Genomic DNA, 24330 nt, shown 5'->3' on the forward strand with positions numbered 1-24330 from the left:
TTCTACTTGAGTTGTACCACACCACGGATCAGAGTAAATTAATAATACTTCTACTTACCATGATGACCAATTAAATATCTTGTTTATGTCCAGTTTTAATCAGCAAGATCTATCAACTCAAGGTTTCTGAATAAACATGGTTCTTGATAATCAAAATAAGTTGTATGTAACATACATTCAATAATTTGTTAGCATACACTGTTAGTTGTACATAAATTCTTAACAACAAATTAGAGGAAATCTTCAAGACCATCAATAATATCCTTACTGGCATAACATTCACTAAAGAGGAGGAAAACAACAAACTGCCATTCCTAGATGTCACAGTAGAGCAAACAGCCAATGGCGAACTTCAAACCAGCGTCTACAGGAAAACACGTACAGACCAAATATTGAACTACAGAAGCAATCCCAAACACCCACCAATGAAGCTGCTTCAGAACATTATTTCAACGAACTAATACACACTGCAGCACAGAGGAACCACACGGAGCAGAGAAAAATCACCTATACTGTGTATTCAGAAAGAACAAGTATCCAATGAACACAGTCTGCCGATTTCTCAGCAACAAACCCCAACAAGCAGACAAAACACAACCAGAAACCCTAGCCACTCTACCCTACATCAAAGACATCTCTGAAATGACTGCCAGATTACTCCGACCTCTTGGCATCATGGTAGCCAACAAACCCACCATCGCACTGAAACAGCAGCTAATGAACTTGAAAGACCCTTTACAGACAACGAGCAAAACTAATGTCATTTACAAAATACCGTGCAAAGACTGTAACAAACACTACATTGGACAAACAGGCAAAAAACTAGCCACCAGGATACATGAACACCAACTAGCCACAAAAAGACATGATCCTGTCTCACTAGTATCCTCACATATGGATGAGGAAGGACACCTGTGGTTGATGACTTACAATGTCTCTCTGTTAAGCTTTGATTTTTTTTTAATAAAATGATCTTCCTCATTTTAAAATTCCTTCATCACACATGCCTTCGTACCTCTGTCAGCTGCTCCAGCTGCCTGTTATAACTAGGCGAACTTCATAATCGTAAGACAACGATTTGCACTGTGGTACTTAACTCTGTGATAATCATTACCCGGTGTGGTTCACAATCCCTACTTTGGCTGCAGAATTTGGTGCAGAGGAAGATCATAGGCTGAGAAGCTGCAAGATTCATTCGCTTCTGTTTTCACTGGGCCCTCTTCATGACCAGCTGTGCTGCTTGTTTCTGCTTGTCTTTTCCAAAGAATCATCCTCTAAGTTTATGGCTGTCGACATATTAATACTGCAGCAAGTATGAGTGTCCAGGAGTTAGTGACCAATGGACATTCAATGTGCAGAAGATCTCTAGGTGTATAGCCATGGTCCATCTAATGAATGCAGCCAAACCAGTGCTGACACCATTGGCTTGGAAATGACTTTATGCTGATAGAGTGAGTGTGCTCTAAGCCCTTTTGAGTTGGTCACCTTGTTTTGCCAAGAAATGCCAGGTTACATCCGAGACTGAAAAGCTTGAAATTAGTTGAGTCTTTTCTGCTTAGCATAAGCTAGGTCTAGCCACTGTGGGGGAATAGCTGAGAATGAAGACTTGGACACGCAGTTGTTTTTTTCCCTGTTGGTTGCATTTGTTCCATGCTGTTAAGCTTGTATGCAGCTGCAATTTTTGTGATGCTTATGTTGATTTCAGCATCAAGATCATGAATTGTGATTGTGAAGTTATCAACAATCTTCAGTGTCACACCCGTCAATGTTAAGAGATTGCAGATTGGCCACATCCTGGAACCATGGCATTTATCTTCCTAGTTTTGATGGTCAAACCTCTAAGTGCACGAGAGAGTATTCATTTGCAGTTGAAAGTGTTCTGAGGTGCAAAATGCTTATGTTATCATCAGCAGAAAGCAACTCCAACAGAGGCTTGACGTACCTATGTATAGACCTCAGACAAGCAAGACTGAACAACACACAGCCACAGAATACCCTGGATATTTGTACAACTCCTATTCTGCCTTCCGGTGTGCCTACATTTTAATTGATCCACCATTGGTGACCTTGATTTTAACTGTCAAGAAATACAGAATCCCCTCTCTAAACCTTATTGCCTGTCTCATTCCTTTCCACCGAACTCTGACCAGCTGCTGTCATGACGTAGTGTTAAATTTTGCTTTATAATGCTTCATGGTTCGTTTAATGTTATGGAAGTGCAAATCCTTTTCTCTGTACAACTTGAAACTCGAATATAATATCGATTCACTTCATGTGGACCTGTAAAATTGTAAGTTCTCCATGTTTTAAATGAGCAGCAGTGCTAACCTTGACTTGAAAAGTTGACCTAATCTTTTGAGCAATGCTGTGAGCATCCCAACAGTGTTGGTCTTTAAAAGAGAGACGTATGATTATGTTGGAAGGTGATTTCAAGGTCTTCATTGTAGCAAGCCATTCTCGTTCTTGACTGTATTAGTTTTTCCCTGCTGTGATTATGGGGCATCAAACAAAATCTATAATGTACTTTGTTACTGCTGTCTCAAGCAAATAAGCTAAGAATTTTTGTGTGACATTTTTGTTCTGTCATTTTACCTGATCAGTAGTGTGTTTTACCTAGTCTGTTGTTTGTAAAACCATAGGCAAAGGGTGGAAAGTTTTGCTCACATGCTTTAATTAATGTAGGTACAAGATAATGACGGTTTCATCTGAGGAGGTGTGGAGCACTTGAATATGCTGACATTTTTCTCTTTTTGCTTCTTGTCATGTGGATGACGCTGGCAAAGCCCAGCATTTATTGTCCATCCCTAATTGTCCTTGAGCAGGTGGCATTGAGTTCCGTACATTTGAATGGCTCGCTAAGTCTTGGCAGGGGCACTTAAGTGTTGAATCATATCCAATTAGATCTAAGATCCTCCCCACATTTCACCCTGCCACCCAGCTTTGTAACCTCAGCAAATTTGCTAATGTTGCTATTAATACCATCATCTATATCATTAATATGTATCATGAAAAGCTGCGGTCCCAGCGCTGATTGCTTCCCTGACAGATATTAGTGAATCAGATGGGGTAGTTATGTGAATCTAGTGGTTTCGTTATCATTATTAATGAGCATTGTATTTTATTCCAGTTGTTTTAATTTCTCAAATAAATTTAATCTGGTGAAGGTGCTGAGGTGAGATAGACAATAGGTGCAGGAGTAGGCCATTCTGCTCTTCGAGTCTGCACCACCATTCATTATTATCATGGCTGATCATCCTCAATCAATATCCTGTTCCTGCCTTATCTCCATAACCCTTGATTCCACTATCCTTGAGAGCTTTATTCAATTCTTTCTTAAACAAATCCAGACACTGGGCCTCCACTGCCTTCTGGGGCAGAGCATTCCACACACCCACCATTCTCTGGGTGAAGATGTTTCTTCTCATCTCTGTCCTAAATGGCCTACCCCTTTTTTTTTTAAGCTGTGTCCTCTGGTTCGGCACTCACCCATCAGCAGAAACATGTTTCCTGCCTCCAGAGTGTCCAATCCTTTAGTAATCTTATATGTCTCAATCAGATCCCCTCTCAGTCTTCTAAACTCATGGGTATGCAAGCCCAGTCGCTCCAATCTTTCAACATAAGATAGTCCCGCCATTCCAGGAATTGACCTCGTGAACCTACGCTGCACTCCCTCAATAGCCAGAATGTCTTTCCTCAAATTTGGAGACCAGAACTGCACACAATATTGCAGGTGCGGTCTCACCAGGGCCTGTACAGCTGCAGAAGAACCTCTTTGCTTCTATACTCAACCCCTCTTGTGATGAAGGCCAGCATGCTATTAACCTTCTTCACTATCTGCTGTACATGCACGCTTACCTTCATTGACTGGTGTACAAGAACACCCAGATCTCTCTGTACTGCCCCTTTACCTAACTTGACTCCATTTAGGTAGTAATCTGCCTTCCTGTTCTTGCCACCAAAGTGGATAACCATACATTTGTCCACATTAAACTGCATCTGCCATGCATCTGTCCACTCACGTAACCTGTCCAGGTCACCCTGTAATCTCCTAACATCCTCCTCACATTTCACCCTGCCACCCATCTTTGTATCATCAGCAAATTTGCTAATGTTGCTATTAATACCATCTTCTATATCATTAATATATATTATATAAAGCTGCAGTCCCAGTGCTGATCCCTGCAGTACCCCACTGGTCACCACCTGCCATTCCGAAAGGGAGCCATTTATCACTACTTTGTTTCCTGTCAGCCAACCAATTTTCAATCCAAGTCAGTACTTTGCCCCCAATACCTAATTGCCCTAATTTTGCTCACTAACCTCCTATGTGGGACTTTATCAAAGGCTTTCTGAAAGTCCAGGTACACTACATCCACTGGATCTCCCTTGTCCATCTTCAGAGTTACATCCTCAAAAAATTCCAGAAGATTAGTCAAGCATGATTTCCCCTTGATGAATCCATGCTGACTCTGACCTATCCTGTTACTGCTATCAAGATGTGTCATAATTTCATCCTTTATAATTGACTCTAGCATCTTTCCGACCACTGAGGTCAGACTAACTGGTCTATAATTTCCTGCTTTCTCTCTCGCTCCTTTCTTAAAAAGTGGTACAACATTAGATATGAAGTTGTGTTTCAACTATTAATCTAGGCCTTTGGTTTACTGGTTCTGTAACATAACCATGATGCTACTGTCTCATGCTTAATCTTGATACTGATTCCCTAGTCGAGTACAAGAAACCCTTTAATTGCTAGCCCTTGAGCTTTTTACTATTATTGTTTTTCCTTGATATTTCACTTTTATCTAGTTTAGCATTTGGCTGTCTTGCCATAATGTATCATCAGATACTCTTCTCTGTCAAAGTTTATCTGCCATGAGTTTGACCATTCAATCCACCTATGTCTGTAGAATATTTAAAATTTTGTGTCTGCACATTTCCTGTCTGTACCGTTTGATCCATTCTTTTGTCAATATTTACCTGTTATAAATTGCAATGTTCTTCTCTTTTTCAATGGGTTTGGCTTTTGTCAACTTGTAATGTAGCAATTATGTAATTTGGGCACCAGCTGGTGGAGCACACAGTCTTTGAACTTTGCGGAAACTAATGTTAAGATTCACCAACTATTATCTTAATTTTCAGACTGCTGCAAAACAGCCCACTGGGCAGTGCACTATATGAGAGACTACTTAGGTTTTCAATTTCTTCCTTAAGTAGATTCCAAAATATTAAACTCAAATAAAAATTGTCTTCTCTTTCAATGTCTGTGTTGTATTGACATCAAGCTGCTATGCTTTCTTTTCCCATATTTGTCTTAATCTATTGTAGCTCTGTGTCTCTATTCCGCTGTCTGGTAGTGCCACAACACCACCTGACTCCCTTTAGTTTTGCAGTTTGAAATCTTGTATTTCAAGATATTTGTTTCTCAGCACATATTTCCATTGGGTTCTCATCACCTATGTTCTGATTCTTGCTCCTAACCTCGGGAGAAGGAGTAAGCAGATGACAAAAGAGATGGGTTCACATTTGGAGGAAAGGGAAGGTTGCAGGAACTGATAATGGTCCAAGACCATCTCCATCCATTGTTCCTGTGCACTTCCAAACAAAACACTCCCATCAAAACTTGCAATACTGCTCATGCCATTTTCAGCTTCCTCGGCCAACCTGCAGAGTAACAACACACGAGAACTTGTGAAAGATACGCTCCTACTCCTTGAGTAATTTATTCATTGATCCTTGAGCATGGGTCATTGATTTATTAATTTTCTGTACCCTGCTGCTAGATTTATGTTGCTTCCAGCTACTCTTGTTAATTTAACTTGACAGAAGCACTTCTTCTGCTGCTGGCTTGAATTTATTCATTCAGTGATGATTACTGCCTTCAAAGATTTTAATTGACTAGTGCCTTGTTAGCTATGCATCAATTGTCAATGGTAAGTCTTCATTGTAGCAAACCATTCTCGTTCTTGACTTTGTGTTAGTTTTTCCAAGGAGAAAGTGAGGACTGCAGATGCTAGAGATCACAGTCGAGAGTGAGGTGCTGGAAAAGCACAGCCAATTAGACAGCATTCGAGGAGCAGGAGAATCAACGTTTTGGGCATAAGCCCTTCATCAGGATTGAGGCTTGTGGATCGGGGCTGATAGAAAAATGGGGGGGATGGTAGCTGGGAAAGTGATAGGTGGATGAAGGTGCAGGAGAAGGTGAAATGTCAGAGGGAGCAGTGGTGGACAGGTCTGGAGGGTGGTGCCAAATTGGAGGCTTGGGACTGGGATAGTGTGGGGGGAGGGGAAATGAGGAATCTGTTGAAATCCACATTGATTCCGTGTGGTTGCAGGGTCTCAAGGCGTTCCTCCTCCAGGCATCGGTTGGTAACAGTTTGGCAGTGGAGGAAGCCCAAGACCTGCATGTCCTTGGAGTGGGAGGGAGAATTCAGCCACGGGGAGGTGGGGTTGGTGGGTGCGGGTGTCCCTGAGATGTTCTCTGAAACCATCTGCAAGAAGGCACCCTGTCTCCCCAATGTAGAGGAGACTGGGTGACACGGATGCAGCTTTTCCTGCTGTGATCATGGGCATCAAACAAAATCTATAATGTACTTTGTTACTGCTTTATCTCTTATTGTTATAGCATGTTGTATTGTGAACTTTAGTTGTCTGTTTAAGGGCATTGAGTCATCACAATGTATTGAAACTTGTCTGGACTGTTCTTTGAGTCTAGCAATTCCACATCATGGAAGATTTACTGTTGATCAGTGAAAATCTAGTGTATGTATCATTTGCTGTTTACTTTATGAATTGTCCACATTTCTGTGCTTGCAAGAATGTTTTATTTTGTGACAAGTTGAAATTACATAATCCTGCTAGCAAGAAAGCCGCTGTGCTTCCCTCGGCAGGATAGTGCAACTCTCAACATGACAAGTATTCCAATAACTTTCCGAAAAGCAGTTATGCGAGTTTATAATGGAAATGTGATATGATTTTCAGAATGGGATTCTCTGTCTCCAAGTTCAGTTATCCCCAAGATATCGAACTCTGCTTCCCATGAAGCTTAGACCAATCTTAACTCTCCATGCACAGCACCAGAGGAGATTGGATGGTAGCAAATTAATAATCTTAATTTCTACAGGGTACCACTTTTTGTAAAGGTCAGTTTCTTTCATGCAATGCAAGTTCTTGACCTGATTCTTCCTTATTTTCCACAGTTCCTCAACCACTGGTGGACCTTCACTTGAAGCTAATGAGGAAGATTGGCAAATCTGTAAGCTTTGATCGATGGGAAAAGTACCTTCTCAGGGTAAAAGACTTTTATGTCCTTGTTATATCATTGAAGCACTTCAGTATCATTCAGAGTTAGTCTTACAAGAGTGTACTTGACTAGTCACAAGTAGCCCAGTATGTTTGAGTTTGTAGTTATGTCTGTGTATGTAAAACAGGTATAGAATAACTTACTGCTGTGCTGTGCTGTGCATACTTGATTTCTGTTCCATAACGAAATTGCTGAAAAACAGACTATTATTGAGCTGATTTGATCTTGACAATTACTGGGAGACCACTGCAGAACAGATATGGGGCCTTGCAGTAATTGTGCTGCATTTCTTGATATCAACTTTTCCACTGAGTTAAAATCTCATCCAAGTGGTTTTCTGGTCAAAATTCTTCAGCTCCTATCCAATAACATCATCAACACCCCAACTGCAGTGGCAATAGAAGACAGGTTGGTGTCACTTTCTTGGTTAACTGGTGGGTTGGACAATAAATATCCCAAGTATTTTAGTAAATAAAATCTGGCTTCTATTGGATGTTGTCAAGTTGGAATGGTGTCTTCGATTTAAAATTTAATTTAGGGTCCAGCAGGAATGTAAACTAGTGGCTTTCCTTTAAGCCTTCAGCATGCAAGTCTAGTTTCTGCTGTATAAGTATTATTTGCTATAAAAGATTTAATTTCACAACTACCTCATCAACCATGGCAAAGTAAATGAATGGATAGAAGGGCAATGTAGGGAATTGTAGTCATACAATTCCAGATAAATTATGCATGAGCAATCTTGGGTAATTTGTTTTTCCTTGGAAGCGTCCACAATTTGACAATTTCTAAGTCCTCCTACTCTACATCAAAAGTTCAAGACCTGCTGCTTGGATAATCACTTTCTCCTGTATTCATACCAGTGCCTAATGAACTGGAACCCACTTCCCTCATGACAAGTTTGAGCCATTAATCATGTGTGCTGTTTGCCAATTTCCATTGTCTCTTTTCATGTGATTTTTCAACTTCCACTCTGCTGGCGGCTAACAGTTTCCATATGGCTCAGGTAATAATCCAGAGATTACCTATTAGACTCTACTTAATTTGGTGCCTAATGTCTTGTGCTGAGAACAGTGTCAATCCCCTGACATTATACTGTGTCCTGCTACCACTACATTCCTTTTACTCCCTCAGCTGAATAGTTTTCTGCACCTTTGAGTCGTGGTCAGTTGGTTCATCCACCTCTCAGTACCCTGACACTTAAACAAACTGAAAATGCCTCAAACTCGTTGGAAAATTGCAAAGGTTGAGTTTTCTCCCCCTCTGAGTCCAAATCCAGCCTCGCTCAGTCACGTCCTCCTATCTCTGACCGCTGACCAAATCAGAAGACCCTATCCTAAGGAATGAGGGTACACCCTGGAGTAAATAATCTTGGTAATTTGCCCTTCCCTGATGCATTGTAATTTTTACAGCTCATAGCTTTTTAGTTGAAGTTCCTCACACCACAGTTTGCGCTGCATCACGCTGGCATCTTGTAACTAGTGGAATGCCACAGAGATGGGTCAATGAGAGAACTGAATGCACTACAGCCAAGTTTGTGAATTACACAGAAATAATTTGGGAAGGTGGGAAGGCAAGTACTGAGGGTGGTAGAGTCTGAAGAGGGACATAGACAGGTTTAGCCAGTGGGCAAAACTTTGGTAAATGAAATATTGTGTCGGAAAACATGATATTATGCACTTTGGCAGTTGGGATGGAGGAGTAGATTATTATTTAAATGGATTGCAGCACAGAAATATTTGGGCGTTCTAGTACATTAATGTATGAGTTTGAAGAAGCTTTGTAGCTCAGGTTGAGGTTCTGCACGTAAGTTTGCTCACTGAGCTGGAACCTTCCAGCTCAGCAAGCAAACCTACATCCAGAACATTAATGTATGAAAGAAAGAAACCAAGTTCAGGTAAAGGAAGTGGAATATTGGCCTTTACTTTATAGGGAATGGGATATAAAATTAGATCTTGTTAAACTATTCAAGGTACTAGTCAAATAAGAGCTGGAATTCTGTGAACAGTTTTGGTTTCCTTAGCTAAGGAAAGATTAAATGGTATTGGAGGCAGTTTGGAGAAGGCTCACTAGGTGGGTATTGACAAAATGTATTTTGAGGAGAGGTTGAGTAGGTTGGATCTGTACTCATTGGAGTTTAGAAGAATGAGTTGAAGTGTTGAAGCATATGATGTTTAGAAGACTTGACAGGATAGATGTGGAAAGGTTTTTCCCCTTGGTTGGGGAGTTTAGGACCAGAGGACACAATCTCAGAGCAAAGGGTTGCTCGCTTAAAACCGATGAGAAGTTTCCTCTCTGAGGTTTGTAAATGTCTGGAATTCTTCACTGCAGAGGTTTGTAGAGGCTGGATCATGAAGTATGTTCAAAGATTAGGAAGACAGTAAGGGAGTTGGGGATAAGGCAGGAAAGTGAAGTCAAGGATTTTCTAACTAATCTTGATCTCATTTGAATGGCAGAGAAACCGGATGGGATGAATGGCCTCATACTGCTTCTGTGCCTTATGGTAGACATTCTGCCATCTAATCTTACAAGGAATAGTAGAATTTATTGGCATCTGTAACTTAACCGTATGGTTACTTATAAAGGTGTTAGGCTTTAAAAGATAAAACATGTGAGCAGAATACATAACAATTACTTATCTGTTTCTGTGATGTCACCTTTATTTTATGTTTTTCTGAGTGCAGTTTGGGAGCAGGGAGTGCTTACAGAGCTGAGTTCTCATTAACGCTCTCCTTTCGTGCAACGTTACAACCCCCACTGCTGGAGGCTAACAGTGTTAGAAGAAACAAGGAACACTTCTATCCCGTATTTCCTGAATCCCCTTATTCATGAAGCTCTTAGGTTTACACTCTGCTCCAATGCTTCGAGGTAAAGCATGTTATGGACCAGGCCAGACCCTCCCAAAACATTTTGAGAAGGTAGCCCAGAAACTAATATTTCTGGTTGTTTTAAGCAGATGTAAGGTGAATTTTCCAGGAGTGACACAGCTGGTCAAACCACTCTGTTTTAACTAAAACAATTTATTTACATACGAACAAAAGAAAACAGAACTTAAAATAACAACCATTTGAAAATCCAACCAACATGAAAATGCAACTTAACAAAGCGCTGTTCTGATTTCCTGCAACAGCCCATAACACACACCTTGGTGAAAAGGTAAATTCAAATGCAGGTCCTTACAGGAGAGAGATTGCAGAGAGAGAGAGAGAGAGAGAGAGTCAGCCAGGAAACCTCTGAATCAGAGAACCTTTTATTCCCCAGCAGCTTTCTTTTGACTAGCGGCTAAAACCAGACCAGAAAACATCTTGAACTGGGAGAACTGGCCACTCCCCTTTCATTGTACAAGTGTTTTAAAAGAAACACTTTTCAAGTAGATATTTCCAGACGTATCAGAACCTCTGCCTTCACAACCCCTCTTGGGGGGGGGGGGGAAACCCAAGGGCAACCAGTGGGCGGCACAGTGGTTAGCACTGCAGCCTCACAGCGCCAGAGACCCAGGTTAAATTCCCAACTCAGGCGACTGTCTGTGTGGAGTTTGCACATTCTCCCAGTGTCTGCGTGGGTTTCCTCTGGGTGCTCCAGTTTCCTCCCACAATCCAAAAATGTGCAGCTTAGGTGAATTGGCCATGCTAAATTGCCTGTAGTATTAGGTGAAGGGGTAAATGTGGGGGAATGGGCCTGGGTGGGTTGCGCTTTGGCGGGTCACTGTGGACTTGTTAGGCCGAAGGGCCTGTTTCCACACTGTAATCTAATCTAAATCTAAATCTAATCTAAATCATAACTTTGTAAAAAGGGCAGCATCGCCACAAGCGTTTCACGCACAAATACCTTGTGTGAAAACAATTTAACTTTGCTACTTTTTTTTAGCAGTCACGCATAGTCTACTGTTTCATACTTTCTTCCTTCTGTACTTAGAAAGGGCAGACTGACCTCATTCTATGCCGTTTTGGCTGTCTGATCTTTGCTTTCATGCGGTGAACCAGCAGCAGTCTTTTTGGATTTAGCTTATTAAAATACTTCATAATTTTGAAAACTTCAGTTTTGATTTCTTTCTAATGTTTCTTCTTGTGTAAAATAACCCATGCTTTTTGTGTGTCCTTTCATTTCTATCATTGCCTGGTATGATTCTGGAGAATCTTAGTGTACCCTTCTGATGACTTTCATCTTCCATTTAACAGGATGCTTGGAATTGTGGGTACAATTTACTACAACATCCAACAAAAAAAAAGTACAGCACACATTCAGGCCAATATGTGATGTCTGTCTAAACTAAGCACATTTTGCCTCAATGCAGTCCATATCCTTCTCTTCCCTGCGTGTTCATATATCTGTCAAGATGCCTCTTAAACAGTGTTATTGTATCCACCTCCACCACCACCTCCAACGCATTCCAGGCACTTTAGCACCAGTTGTGTTTCTTAAACAAAGAAAACCTGCCTCTCACATCTCCTTTAAACTTTTTCCCTTTTATTTTAAACCTATGTCCCTTGTAATTATCATTTCTACCCTGAGAAGTAGACTCTGACCATCTTTGCCTCTTGTAATCTTGTAAAGTTCTTTTGGCCCAGATCCTTTGATATTCAGGTGAAAACAAACTGTTTATCCAATTTCTTCTCGTAGTTAATACTTTCCAAACAGGCAACATCTTGATTAAACCCTTTCAGTACCCTCTCCCAAGCCTTCACATTCTTCTGGCAGAATGGCGACCAGAACTGCACACGATATTCCAAATGTTCTATACAGCTGGAACATGGCTTGCTAATTTTTATACTCTATCCCCCCACCAATGGCATGTCATATGCCACTTTATCCACTTATGTTGCTACTGTAAGGGAACTGTAGATCTATATGTCTACATCTCTTTGAATGTTGATACTATTAAGAGTTCTGCCATTTACAGTAGACGTCTCTCCTGTGCGACACCTCCCAAAATGCATCATTTTGCATTTGTTTGGAATAAACTCCATCTGTCATTTCTTCACCTGAGTCTCTAGCCTATTTATATCCTCTGGCAATCCTCCTCACTATCCACTGCTCCCCCAATTTTGTTGTCTGCAAACTTATTAATCAGGCCACCTGCATTTTCCTCCACATCATTTATGCAAACAGCAGGAGTCACAACACTAATCCCTGCAGAACACCACTGATCTCAATCTCTGATCTGAGAAACACACTTTCACTGCTACTGTCGTCTATGACTCAGCCAGTTTTGTATTCATTTTACCAGCATATTCCATGTGACTTCATCTTTTGTATCAGCCTGCCATCAGGGACTCTGCCAAACAGCTTGCTAAAATCCATATCAATAACCTCTGCCCTGCCCTCATCAATCATCTTTTGTCACTTTCTCAAAGTCTCAATCAAGCTTGTCAGACAGTACCTTCCCCGTGCTAATAAGTCCATTTTTTCCAAATGTATGCCTGTTACAAAGCTGCTTAAGTATAGTGGGTGATTAGTTTTATCTTTTGATATTTTCTGATCAACCTGCTCAGAGATGCTGTTACCTCTAGAGAAAGTGGGACTTAGATGCTTCCTGGTTCCACAATGCTATTAGTACCCAAACTGATCAATCTGAATTGATTATTCAGGGACTGTGTGCTTTACACTGGAATAGACAATTCAAATTGAAAAGCATCATCCAAACAGAGAGCCAAGGCTGTGTTTAAGAGGTGTCTACATTTAAGGTTTTGTTGGATCTGTATATAAAGATGGTTAGACCACAGCTATTGTGTGCAGTTCTGAAATCTACGTTATAGGAGGGATGTGATAGCACTGGAGAAGATGAAGAGGAATTTAACCAGGATGTTGCCTGGTCTAGAGAGGTTTATGTATGAAGAGAGATTGGACAGGCTGGAGTTGTTTTTGTTGGAGCAGAGGAGACTGAGGAGGGGGGACTTGTGATTGAGTTGCATGAAGTATTAGTTTGATAAAACTATATAGCAATATTTGCCCATTTAACAATAAGACTCTTTTGAAGAAACCAAATGTAAAACATTTTAGGCTGTCCTGAGATTGAATAGGCTGCAGCACAAATAAAAGTTGCCTTAATAGTGCAAATGATGTAGCAGATGAGACTAGAAACAATCCACTTGAAACTTAATTCCTGCAGCTCGTGGGTCCCAACTCTCAATTTGTGTTTATGTTTCAGCAGTGACAAGCTCCTATGAAACAACATGCTTCCCCCCGCCCCCCCCCTCACTTTCCACCCCACTTGTCCTCGCATCCAGCGCATCATCTTCATACGCTTCCGCCAACTCTAATTAGACCCCACCATTGTCCCCCCTCCTCACCCCTCTCTGCCTTCTGCAAGGAACCATTCCCTTTGTGACTTCTTGGTTCAAACCACCCCTCCCTCCCTTGATGAAGGGCTTTTTCCCAAGACACCAGTTCTCCTGCTGCCTGACCTGTTGTGCTTTTCCAGTGCCACACTCTCAACTTAAGGGACTGAATGGCCTATTCCTGTTCCATTATGTCCTTGATCGATCCACTCATCTATTTCAATAGAATCAATTGGATTATAATTGGGAGACCAAAGCTCAAGCTATTTTCTTGTCCATCCTTATTCACCAATACACTACAACATCCGTCTGTAATCCTAGCTGAGAACTTAACAACACTGAGAAATGGACACTGTGGGCCTCATGCATTTTTTTAATTGTTACTTATTAATGGGATGTTGGTGGTGCTAGCTAGGTCAGCAGTTTTGTCCATCTCAAATGAGAGATGGTGGTCAATAGCAGTTCAAGACAGTTGTCCTAGGTGTGTAGAATCCCCCAAAGTACTTCTAGGGAGGAAGGGCCAGGATTTTCACCAAGCAACACTGAAGAAATATATTTCCAAGTCAGGGTAGTGAGTGGCTCGGAATGAAACTTGTAGGTAGTGGTGTTCCCTCTATTGGCTGCCGTTGTCCTTTTTGTTTGTAGAGGTCAGGGGTTTGAAAACTGCTGTTGAAGGAGTTGCTGCAGTGCATATTTTGAATGGTGTACACTGCTGCTGCTGCTGTGCATTAGTGGTGAAAGGACTGAAAGTTTAAAAGGTTAGATGGGGTGTCAGTCGAAGTGGCTGTTTGTCCTGAATGATCAATTTCATGAATGTTAATGCTCTACTCGTCCAAGCAAGTGGAGGATATTCCATCATTTTGCAGACATTGGGAAAAATGGAGGCAAGTTACTTATTGCGACAGCCTCTGATCTACTCTTGTAGCTATAGTATTCATATGACTGGTCCAGTTCAGTTTCTGGTCAGTGATATCCCCCAAGATGTTGATAGTGTGAAATTCAGTAGTAATGGCATTGAATCTCAGGGGGTGATGATTATATTCTCCCTTGCTGGTGATACTCTGTGTGGCATGAATATTAACTAAGATTTATCAACCCCAGTTTGGATACTTTCCAAGTCCAGCTGCGCATGGACACAGACTTCAGTATTGAGGAATCGTGAATGGTACTGACACTGTGCAATCGTCAGTGAACATCCCCACTTCTGATCAAATGACTGTAATTATTCATATGTCATTTTGTCTGTCTAAACTCTGGTCTCACAGCTGTCAGAGGCAAATGCCAATCACTGTCGCAAGGGTTCATGCTCAGTCTGCAGTGACACTACTCCTTCTGTTTGCTTTGGTGAATCAATACTTAACATCCCGATTGGAAATCGATCACTTGGCAGCTGATGGTATTTGAATTCAATTAATAAATCTAGAGTGTAAAGCTTGTCTCAGTAATCCTGTAACAATTATCATCGACTTGTTAAAACTTATCTGGTTTGCTAATGTAATTTAGGGAAGAAAATTTTGACACTCTTATTGTTTCAGACCAACCTCTGTCTCTAGACCCAGCAACAATATCGTTGACTCTTAACTGCCCTCTGAAATGGCCCAAGCAAGCCACTCTGTTCAAAGCATGGGCAGATACCCATATCCCATCAAAGAATCTTCTTTTAAAAAATTACTTTATCCTTTCACAGGAACCTTTAAAATTCTTTACCTTGATGAGCTGTGTTATCAGTCACTGAGCAATTTCAGTATAGAGGTCACTAGTTATTTTTGGTGGTGAGAGCATTCAAGGACAACATGTTGGGTGGAGTAGGCTTGAGAGGCCTTGTGGGCTGTTGCTTCTGCTTGTGCTGGAACTACTGAACTGGGTAGTGCATCTTACGTGTGCTTCGTCTTTTCTAAAATACATGATTGAGTCTCTGGATTACAATTGAGATTTCCCCAGCCTGAGGTTCTCAGATGGGAGCTATTTGGGAAGTATGGTTGAGTTGCCTCCTGCTGCAACCCAGTGTGTTGGTACAATTGAAAGTGAATTTCATTCTTTTTCATATTCCTTGGTTGTAGTTTGCCATAACCAACTGAGTTATCAGGAAAACTTTCAAAATCAAAACTTTTAATGGTTCTGTCTTGGCGTACTTTATTGTTTTGTTTGAAAATGTTCTACATTTCTCACTTTTAAATGGATTTTAAATGTTTTTTTTCATTTGGAATAGATTTGCTTGGAATACAACAATACTTGGGCTTGGGAGATGGAAAAAATTGGATACACAGAGATGGATGCTGAATGCAAACTTGGTCTCTTAAAGGTAATTTCTGAGCGCCAATAGAATACCATTCTACAAATGTTCAGCGCTTACACATTTTGATAACGTAACATGTATGGGGTATATCAGTGCAGGGAAACTGAATAGGATATCACCTGGAATCAGCATTGAGTATTTGGTCTAGAATAATATTTCTGTAAAGTGTCAGAATTCCTTAATCACAACTGGTGCCATCATAAAGTTTCTCATACTTGATATCTTTTGAAGCAAAACTCTTTCTGGATTATACATATTTCAGTTGTTATTCTTTCTTTTTCCCTCTTCTACTAACCCATATGCCCCAAAATTCCCTTCTTTCCTTCCTTTTCTTCAGTAAAGGAAAGGTTCATTAGGGACAACAGCACCTAGTGATTATTCCTGTCAGAACTAAACCATGGTGTCCATCTGATATTCGCAAATATCTAATATTGTAGCTATGCCTAATCCTACTCTTGCTCATTCTCATGTCAAAGGGACATGAAGGACAATGGAAGTTATCTACTTCAAATAATTACCCTGCTGGATGCTTCTAAGATGGCCTCCACAGATAAGTAGATTAGGGAGGGACTTGTGCTAATATTGTCACTGATTAGCAGTGTCACCCCTCCTCCCTTTCCTCGTTTCCTGTTCTTCCTAAATGTCCTGTACCCTTCAATTTTCAGTTACCAATCCTTGCAGCCTTATCTCTGATCATGCTTCTTTATTTCCATTTGCATTTTTAGATCATCTGTTTTGTTCCAAATGTTGTGTGCATTCAGATAGTGTTTAGTCTTTTTTTCTCCTTTTATTCCTTTTGTTCTTATTTGTTGATTTTACTCATTTGTGAACTCTGTCCTCCCTGTCGTAGTCTGTTTATCATTTTCCACACTGATACCTTTTTTCCTTACCTTGTCTACACTCTTCAGTTAACCACACCTTACAACATTTGACCCAATGCCCCCTTATTTAGTTTAAAAACCTCTTTATTGACACTATATTCTGCATTCTGTTAAATTACCCTGATGTAATTTTGTAAGGTAGCATGCAAGACAGTATTTTCCAGTATCTCTGTACATATGACAAGAACAAATCAAATCAAAACAAATTACATTGTGAGAACTCTGGTCTCAGTGGTACAAATTACGCTTTTTCTTTTACTGGTACCAGTGCATATTCAGTATGAGGAGCTAGGCATCACATGAAGCAGAACCTCTAGGGCTGTAGTCTCTGTATTGTTGTCTGAACCTCATGCAAACTGGCAATGGTAATTCAAAATTGGCAAAATGAACACGTAGCTCAAAGACTGGTGATTGAGAAGCAAGTTCCAGTTAATGGGCACTGGTACGAGTGCAGGCAAAAGTGGAAAACTATCCAGCTGTGTCCTGTTCACACAAAAAAAAGGACAAATCCAGTCCATTTACCATCCCGTCAGTCCAATGATGGACATGATTGTCAACACTGCAGTCACATGGGATGAGCTCCTTAATATTCCGCTTGATTCCACCAAACTATCTGGCTCCTGACTTCATTGCATCTTTGGACCAAAGGTGGTCAAAATAGCTGAACTTGAGGTGAAGTGAAGTGACAGTAAAGATTCTTGGCGTTAAGGCAGCATTTGACAAAGTGCAAGTGTCAAGCAGCTCAATGAAATCAAGGGGAAATAAATTCTATTGATTGGAGTCCTACTTCGTAATGAGAAAAATGATTGCTTATTGGAGGTTAACCATCTGAGCCCAAGGGCATCATCGCTGCAGCAATTCCTTAGGGCAGTCTGAGGCCAGACAGTCTTCAACTTCTTCATCAATTATGTTCTGTCCATCATAAGGTTAGAACTAGGATGGTCACTAGGATTTTCACTGATTACTGCATAGTGTTCAGCAAACTTGAGCAACATGGCCGCTTGGACTAATAATGGATTAACATGAGGTGATTAGAATTGCGCATAGTTCTGAAGTTGTGACCTAACTAATGTTTTACACAGTTCCAGCATAACATTTTTTGTGAAAATTAAATAAAAAGACTTCATATGCTAACTCAACCTGAGATCTGTGAGCATTCACTCAGTTTGTTTCACATTCTCTTCCTCTACACCTCACTGCATTCCCCCATAAATTAATTATTTTGCCTTGTTTGACATGTGCATCACCCCTCACTTCTGAGTTGAATGCTATCTGCTGTGCTTCTGCTCACCTGAGCAGCCCGTTAATAACACCTTCGAGTATGCAGTTATCCTCTCTATCAACCTCACTGCCAATTTTTTTGTATCTACAAACTTCTTAATCATACCTTCTGCAGTACATCAAAATCAACATGTGCCAAAAAAGCAGGGCATCTAGTCCTCAACAACCTTCCAGTCATGAAAGCGCCCATCATCAATTAATTGTTGTTTCCTGCCAGTGAGTTAACTGGATTCGCCAATCTGAGCAAAGCATTTGCCTCAGTAAATTGCAAGGCTTTGTGGATTGTGCTCGAGCGATTTAGATGTCCACCATCCTGCAACTAGTTCATGATGATATAACTGGAACTGTCTGGAGTCCAAAGTCTATAACCGACACCTTCAGAATCTGTCATAGGATGAAGCAAAGCCGTCTGACTGTACATAGCATTGCACTATCCACGTGGAAGTGACTACTCACCTCATCAAAGATCAGCTGCTGTCTGATGTCATCATTAAATAGAGCTAGATGGAAAATTCTTTAATCTCAGTCACCTCCCTGCCAAAACTAAACTAGCAACTTTTAAATATGCATGATTTACATTTTGCTGATGACCGCTGTATCGTTTCCCATTGTGCACCAGATTTGCAAGCTATGCTTGATCTGTAAAATTCTGCATGCAAAGAATTCTGCCAGTGCTTCAATGTTGCCAAAATAAAACTTGTATGAACCTACACCTAGTCAGTCAAATATGTTGAAGGAGAGACTCTGGAATATTGTAAACATTGTCCATACAAATGCAGCCACCTCTCTCAAAGAGAAGCCTTGACAAGACCCAGCAGCTCCTCAGCCGTACCAGCATTGCCTTCTAAACATTATGTAACGCATTATGTAAGTAGTGGTTTGACAATAAGGACCTCCATATGTCAAAAGAAATCCCAGTGTTGCAATGGTCGCCATAAACTGTAGTGCCATCTGGACATCTATAATAAGTGACATTAAGAGTACTGGAAAATATTTTATCAGCATTGCCTCCACTGTGTCCTCCAGATTCAATGGGATGACAGTTGGACAAATGCTTGAAGCAGCTCCACAAGCATTCAAATAAAGGTTCAGCAAAAATGACTTCCTCGGACTGGAAACTTTGTCAGATGGCTGAAAACAGCCTTCCCTCCCAAATGGCTATTGTTCTAGGGGAAGGCACTGAGATCACTTGTAAGACATTTCTAAAACTCTTGATGAAATGTGGAAGCATTGACGTGACTAGGAGGAGCTTTCTACTAGTTGGACAAGCTGTCTCATTTTGAACTTCAAGCTGCACTACTCTTTTAGTCACAACGCTGTATCGATGCAGAATGTCATCAAAGTAGGAAAAGGAAAGGAGCAAGCCCTGCACTCAAGGCCCTACTAACCTTTGGGGCAGTGTGCCCAAATGCCATCGTATCTATAGGGTCGAGAACCCGCCTGTTCACTCAGAACCTGAAATATAGGTCATCTGAAAACGATAACAAAGTGAGAGTTACCAAGGACCAGAAACTGAACTGGAGCATGCATATAAATCTTGTGGCTGCAAGAGTGTAGGATTCAAGGAAATTTGATAAATTGGATCCAGAATTGGCTGAGTGGCATGAAGCAGAGGGTGATGGTTGAGGAGTGTTTCAATGGGGATCTACAGGGAACACTGTTAGGGCCCTTGCTGTTTGTAGTATATATAAACGATTTGGACTTAAATATTGGATGACCGATCAGTAAGTTCATGGATGATATGAAAATTGATGGGGTGGTAACTACAGAGAGGAAACCCTTAGATTACAGGAGATAAAGCCAGGCTGTTGTTATGGCCAGATCGATGGCAAATGGAATTCACTCCAGATAAGTGTGAGGTGATGCACTTGGGCAGGGCAAACAAGGAAAGTATGATGAACAGTAAGACCCTGGGGACCACCGAGGATCAGAGGGACCTTTGTGTGCATGTCCACCCATTTCTTAACCACCTTCCTTACCTTAAGAAGGCAGATAGAATTATTACTTTTATTAGCCAAGGCATAGTGCTTAAGAGCTGGGAGGTTATGCTGCAACTATATAAAAAATTGTTTTGGGCGCAGCTGGTGTATTACGTGCAGTGATGGAATCCACATTATAGGAAAGATGTGATTGCACTGGAGGGGGTTTAGAGGTAATTTATTGGGATGTTACTTAGGTTAGTTAGGAAGAGAGATTGGATAGAAGGGGTTGCTTGCTTTGGAACAGAGTGATGACATGATTGGGACGTATAAAAGTGTGGGGCATATACAGAGTAGATAGGAAGAAATCTTTCCCCTTGGTGGAGGGATTGATGACCGGGGGCACAGATTTAAGATAAGAGGCAGAAGATTTATAGGGAATGGGAGAAAAAGTATTTTTCACCTGAGGGTGGTGGGAATTTGGAACTTACTGTCTATAAGGATGGTAGAAGCAGAAATCCTCATAACATTGGCAAAGTATTTAGATGTGCACTTGCAGTGTCAAAACATACAAAGCTATGGGCCAAATGCTGGAAAATCTGATCAGTAACGTTAGATGGTTGTTTTGATTGGTAAGGACACAATCAACCAAAGGGCCTTTTTCTGTGTTAACTCTGAAGGGCAGGTCAGAGGCTTGGAAATCTGCAGCAAGTAATGTATCTCCTCCTGACTCATCAAAACCAGTCCACCCGCTGCAAGGCACGATCCAGAAATGTGATGAGTATTCCCCGCTTACCTCGATGAATGCAACTCCAACAACCACGCAAAATGCTTAAAGTCATCCAAAACAAAGCAACCTACCTGGGGGGGGGGGATGGGTGTGTATGTGGTTGTGAAAGTTTAGGGGGGATGGTGGTGGCTGTTGCTGAACTAGCTTTGTCACTGCGCTCATAATTCAGAACTTCAGGCTAATGATTTGGGACATGGGGTCATCCAACTGTAGCAGATGGCGAAATTTGAATTTGGTAAAAAATAGCTTAATAGCATTATTCTGGGCACTTGGGTTTCTATTGCAATGATTATTACCACTACACCCTTACTGCCTTTGCTACATAATGGAAAAGACAAAAACCACCTTTGCACCTTTAAGTGACAGCAATAGATGTATACTTCATTGCACAGGAAATCAAATTGACTGCATGTTCTCACCATCCAATGGAAGCCAAAATCAATTAATGGTGTCTCAGCTACTGATATTGAGCTAACCCAACACATACTACAGCTGAAAGTTTGTCCATTGCAATTTCACATGAGGCGGTGTTGGTACAACTGAAACACAGAAGGGGTGCAAAAGTCTGTTTCTCTCTCTTGCCAGGTCCCCTTCATTGCTTGAAATTTCAACTTCTTCCCTGAGCTAGGTGCCTGTTTTACGCATAATTTTGAAGATGTGCAACCATCAGACACAGTTAGGTGTAATAGCTTAATCCCAGTCTGTCCTTTACTGTCAGAACACATGGCTTACCAGCTGGGGCTCACTAGATCAAAAACAGTGTGATTTGGTTTTTCCCTTCACTGAATACTAATGGAAATTGCTGTGCTGTAGTCACAGCCCTGGCTGGGATTAGTTGTCTTGGCATAGACTAGGTATTTAAAATGAATACCTTTTCTATTTTGTGTAGTTCACTCATAAACTCAGCTATCATTTACAAGTTTCTGTAGAGCACCTTTTGCACATTGTGAAAATTAAATGGGACAAAAGCACAAGATATCAAAAAAACTTCTACCTAATAGGGGGAGTTATCAGTTGTTCCCCTCTCCTGAATGATGGCATAATAGTGCATTTGCATGTTGTTAAACAACAAAATACAAATGACAGCGATAAACATAAGCTACCAGACTATTGTAAAAATCCAACTTGTGTCCCTTTTAGAGATGACAGCTTGCTATTTTTATTGGCTGTGGCCTACTGCCCTCCTAAGTGACTTATCAAGCGGCTCCATTGAGTTAAGTAGGGGAGGACAAGAAATTCTAGTCTTGCTGGTGACACCCAAATCTCAAAAATAGATAATTTAAAATATATTTTTGGACTGGGAGTGAAAGATTCAGTCTCACTGTCTCTCATGTTTGCTAGTTCTCACATTGTCTGTCTCATTCTCTCACATTAAATATTGGTGGATTGTTCTGGAATGTGGGAACGGGGTTCCATTACCACCTACCCAAAATTTGTCCTTTATGCATACATGCACAAACCCTCAGCCATTTCTTCTTTCCTGCCTGTGCAGCTGCTATAGCCAATTTTAACGTTTGTATTGGTGTCTGGATTGATGACTGCGAGTCAGATCTGGCACCTCTTTTCTGGACATATATTGTTAATCATGTCCTTTCTATTTCAGTATCTCTGTGAATGTCAATTTGATGACAATTTGAAATTCAAGAATTTGCTGAATGAGGAGGAGCCAGATGCTATGCGCATCCATCCAATTGGGCGTGACAAGGATGGCCTAATGTACTGGTACCAACTGGACCAAGAGTTCAATGTTAGACTCTACACAGAAGAACAAGATGACCAAGATGGCACTTCATGGAGGCTCATCGTAAGGTATGGTGAGGGTGGGGAATTGAATTTCCTGTTAAATTTCTTCTTTAATTTATGCTTTTGGAGGAACTCTGAAATTCCTTTATTGTCAAAAGAACTCTATCTTAAGTGGTAATCTTAATAGTGCAGGTAGAAAGAAAAACTGGGAGTTGTGGAGTATCACAGCTCGCTTGGGATGGTTTCGCCTCATTGGGGTAGCACGCTGGAAATCGAGATCCACTACTTAGTGTCATCACAAAAAAAAGATGAAAGGAAGGTCATTGAAGCAGCTTAAAATGATTGTGCCCAGGACACTATGCTGCAAAACCACTGTAGAGTTGTGATGGTTAACTTCCAACAACCACTCCATCTTCCTTTGTACCCATTATGACTCAAGTCAGTGGAGAGTTTCCTCTTGATTCTAATTGACTCCAGATCTGCTCTGGCTGCTAGGTACAGTGACGAGAAGGGCAGTCACGATCACCTCTCCTCTGGAATGCACTATTTTGTCCATGTTTGAAATAAGGTCAGGAGTTGAGTGGGCCTGATGGAACCCATAATCAGCACCAGTAAGCAGATTATTCTTGAGTAAGTATTATTTGATGGCACTGTTGACTACCCTTTCCATCACTTTGTTGTGATTGAATGTCACCTGATGATAAGGTAGTTGGCTAAATTGGATTTGTGCTTCGGACAGAGATAGTAAATTTTCCCTATTGCCAGGCAGCTAGTGTTTTAACTATATTGGAACAGCTTGGTTATGCACATATTCAGGAGAACAAGATTATTGTATTAATGTCAGAGTGCTATCAGTGCTCATTGTCTTTACATTATTCAATAAATTCAGCTATGTTTTGAAATCACATGGAATTAATCAGATTGGCAGAAGGCTGGCATCTGTGACAGTGGGCACCTACTCTCCCTGATGGTGATTCACCCCACCATAACCTTCTCTGGTTATACCTCCCATGATACTAATTCTTCACTTGTGCAAATCAAGCTGTCATGCTGACTGTAAGGGCAGGAATTCCAAGAAGCAGCAGAGCTCTGCCCTTGGACAAGGGCAGCATATTAGGGAGTAGCAGTCTGATAATTTTATAACAAATATTGTATCTTTCAGTATGAACTGTACATTGGGAGGCAAACAGTACAAACCATAAAATTTCAAAAATCTCAACAGTTTCTTTGAAGCAATGTTGCATTTTTAACTTCCCTTCTGCATTTGCAAAGGTTCCAGCACTTCTCTGGCACCTTGAAACAATGAACATTCCTTCTGTGATCCTATACTTGGAGGGTTCCTGTGATAGGAGGGCTTATGCCCGAAACGTCGATTCTCCTGTTCCTTGGATGCTGCCTGACCTGCTGCGCTTTTCCAGCAACACATTTTCAGCCATGTTCCTATGATACTTGACAATTGTCCAGGATCTGCTGCTTGGTTATTGCAGCACAGCCCATAAAGCAATCAGGAATGTCTGGAAGGTGGTTGAGGAATTAGCTTCAATCGTAACTTTGAAAAGACAAAAGAAAGAGGAACATTCTACATTGTAGGGGAAACATACAAAATAGGAACAGGAGCAGGCCATTCAGCCCCTTAAGTCTGCTGCATCATTCAATATGATCATGGCTGATCACCCAACTCAATACCCTGACCCCACACACTCCCATATCCTTTGGATCTCTTTTGCACCAAGTACTATATCCAACACCTTCTTGAAATTATACCATGTTTTGGCATCAACTGCTTTCTGTCATAGTGACTTCCACAGGCTCACCACACTCTGGGTGAAGAAATTTCTCCTC

General features: G+C 41.1%; 1 protein-coding gene across 3 annotated transcripts in view; it reads left to right on the forward strand.

The window, feature by feature from the left end:
• The window catches only part of rsf1a (remodeling and spacing factor 1a), a 105792-nt gene that overhangs the window by 35300 nt on the left and 46162 nt on the right, over positions 1 to 24330 (forward strand). For all 3 annotated transcript variants that reach the window (XM_072576795.1, XM_072576794.1, XM_072576793.1), the window contains exons 2-4: positions 7200 to 7291; positions 15788 to 15880; positions 22349 to 22554. In XM_072576795.1, the coding sequence (XP_072432896.1) occupies positions 7200 to 7291; positions 15788 to 15880; positions 22349 to 22554 (391 nt within the window). The remainder of the gene's footprint in view (positions 1 to 7199; positions 7292 to 15787; positions 15881 to 22348; positions 22555 to 24330) is intronic.

Source organism: Chiloscyllium punctatum, chromosome 9 (assembly GCF_047496795.1).
Source record: "Chiloscyllium punctatum isolate Juve2018m chromosome 9, sChiPun1.3, whole genome shotgun sequence".
NCBI lineage: Eukaryota > Metazoa > Chordata > Chondrichthyes > Orectolobiformes > Hemiscylliidae > Chiloscyllium > Chiloscyllium punctatum.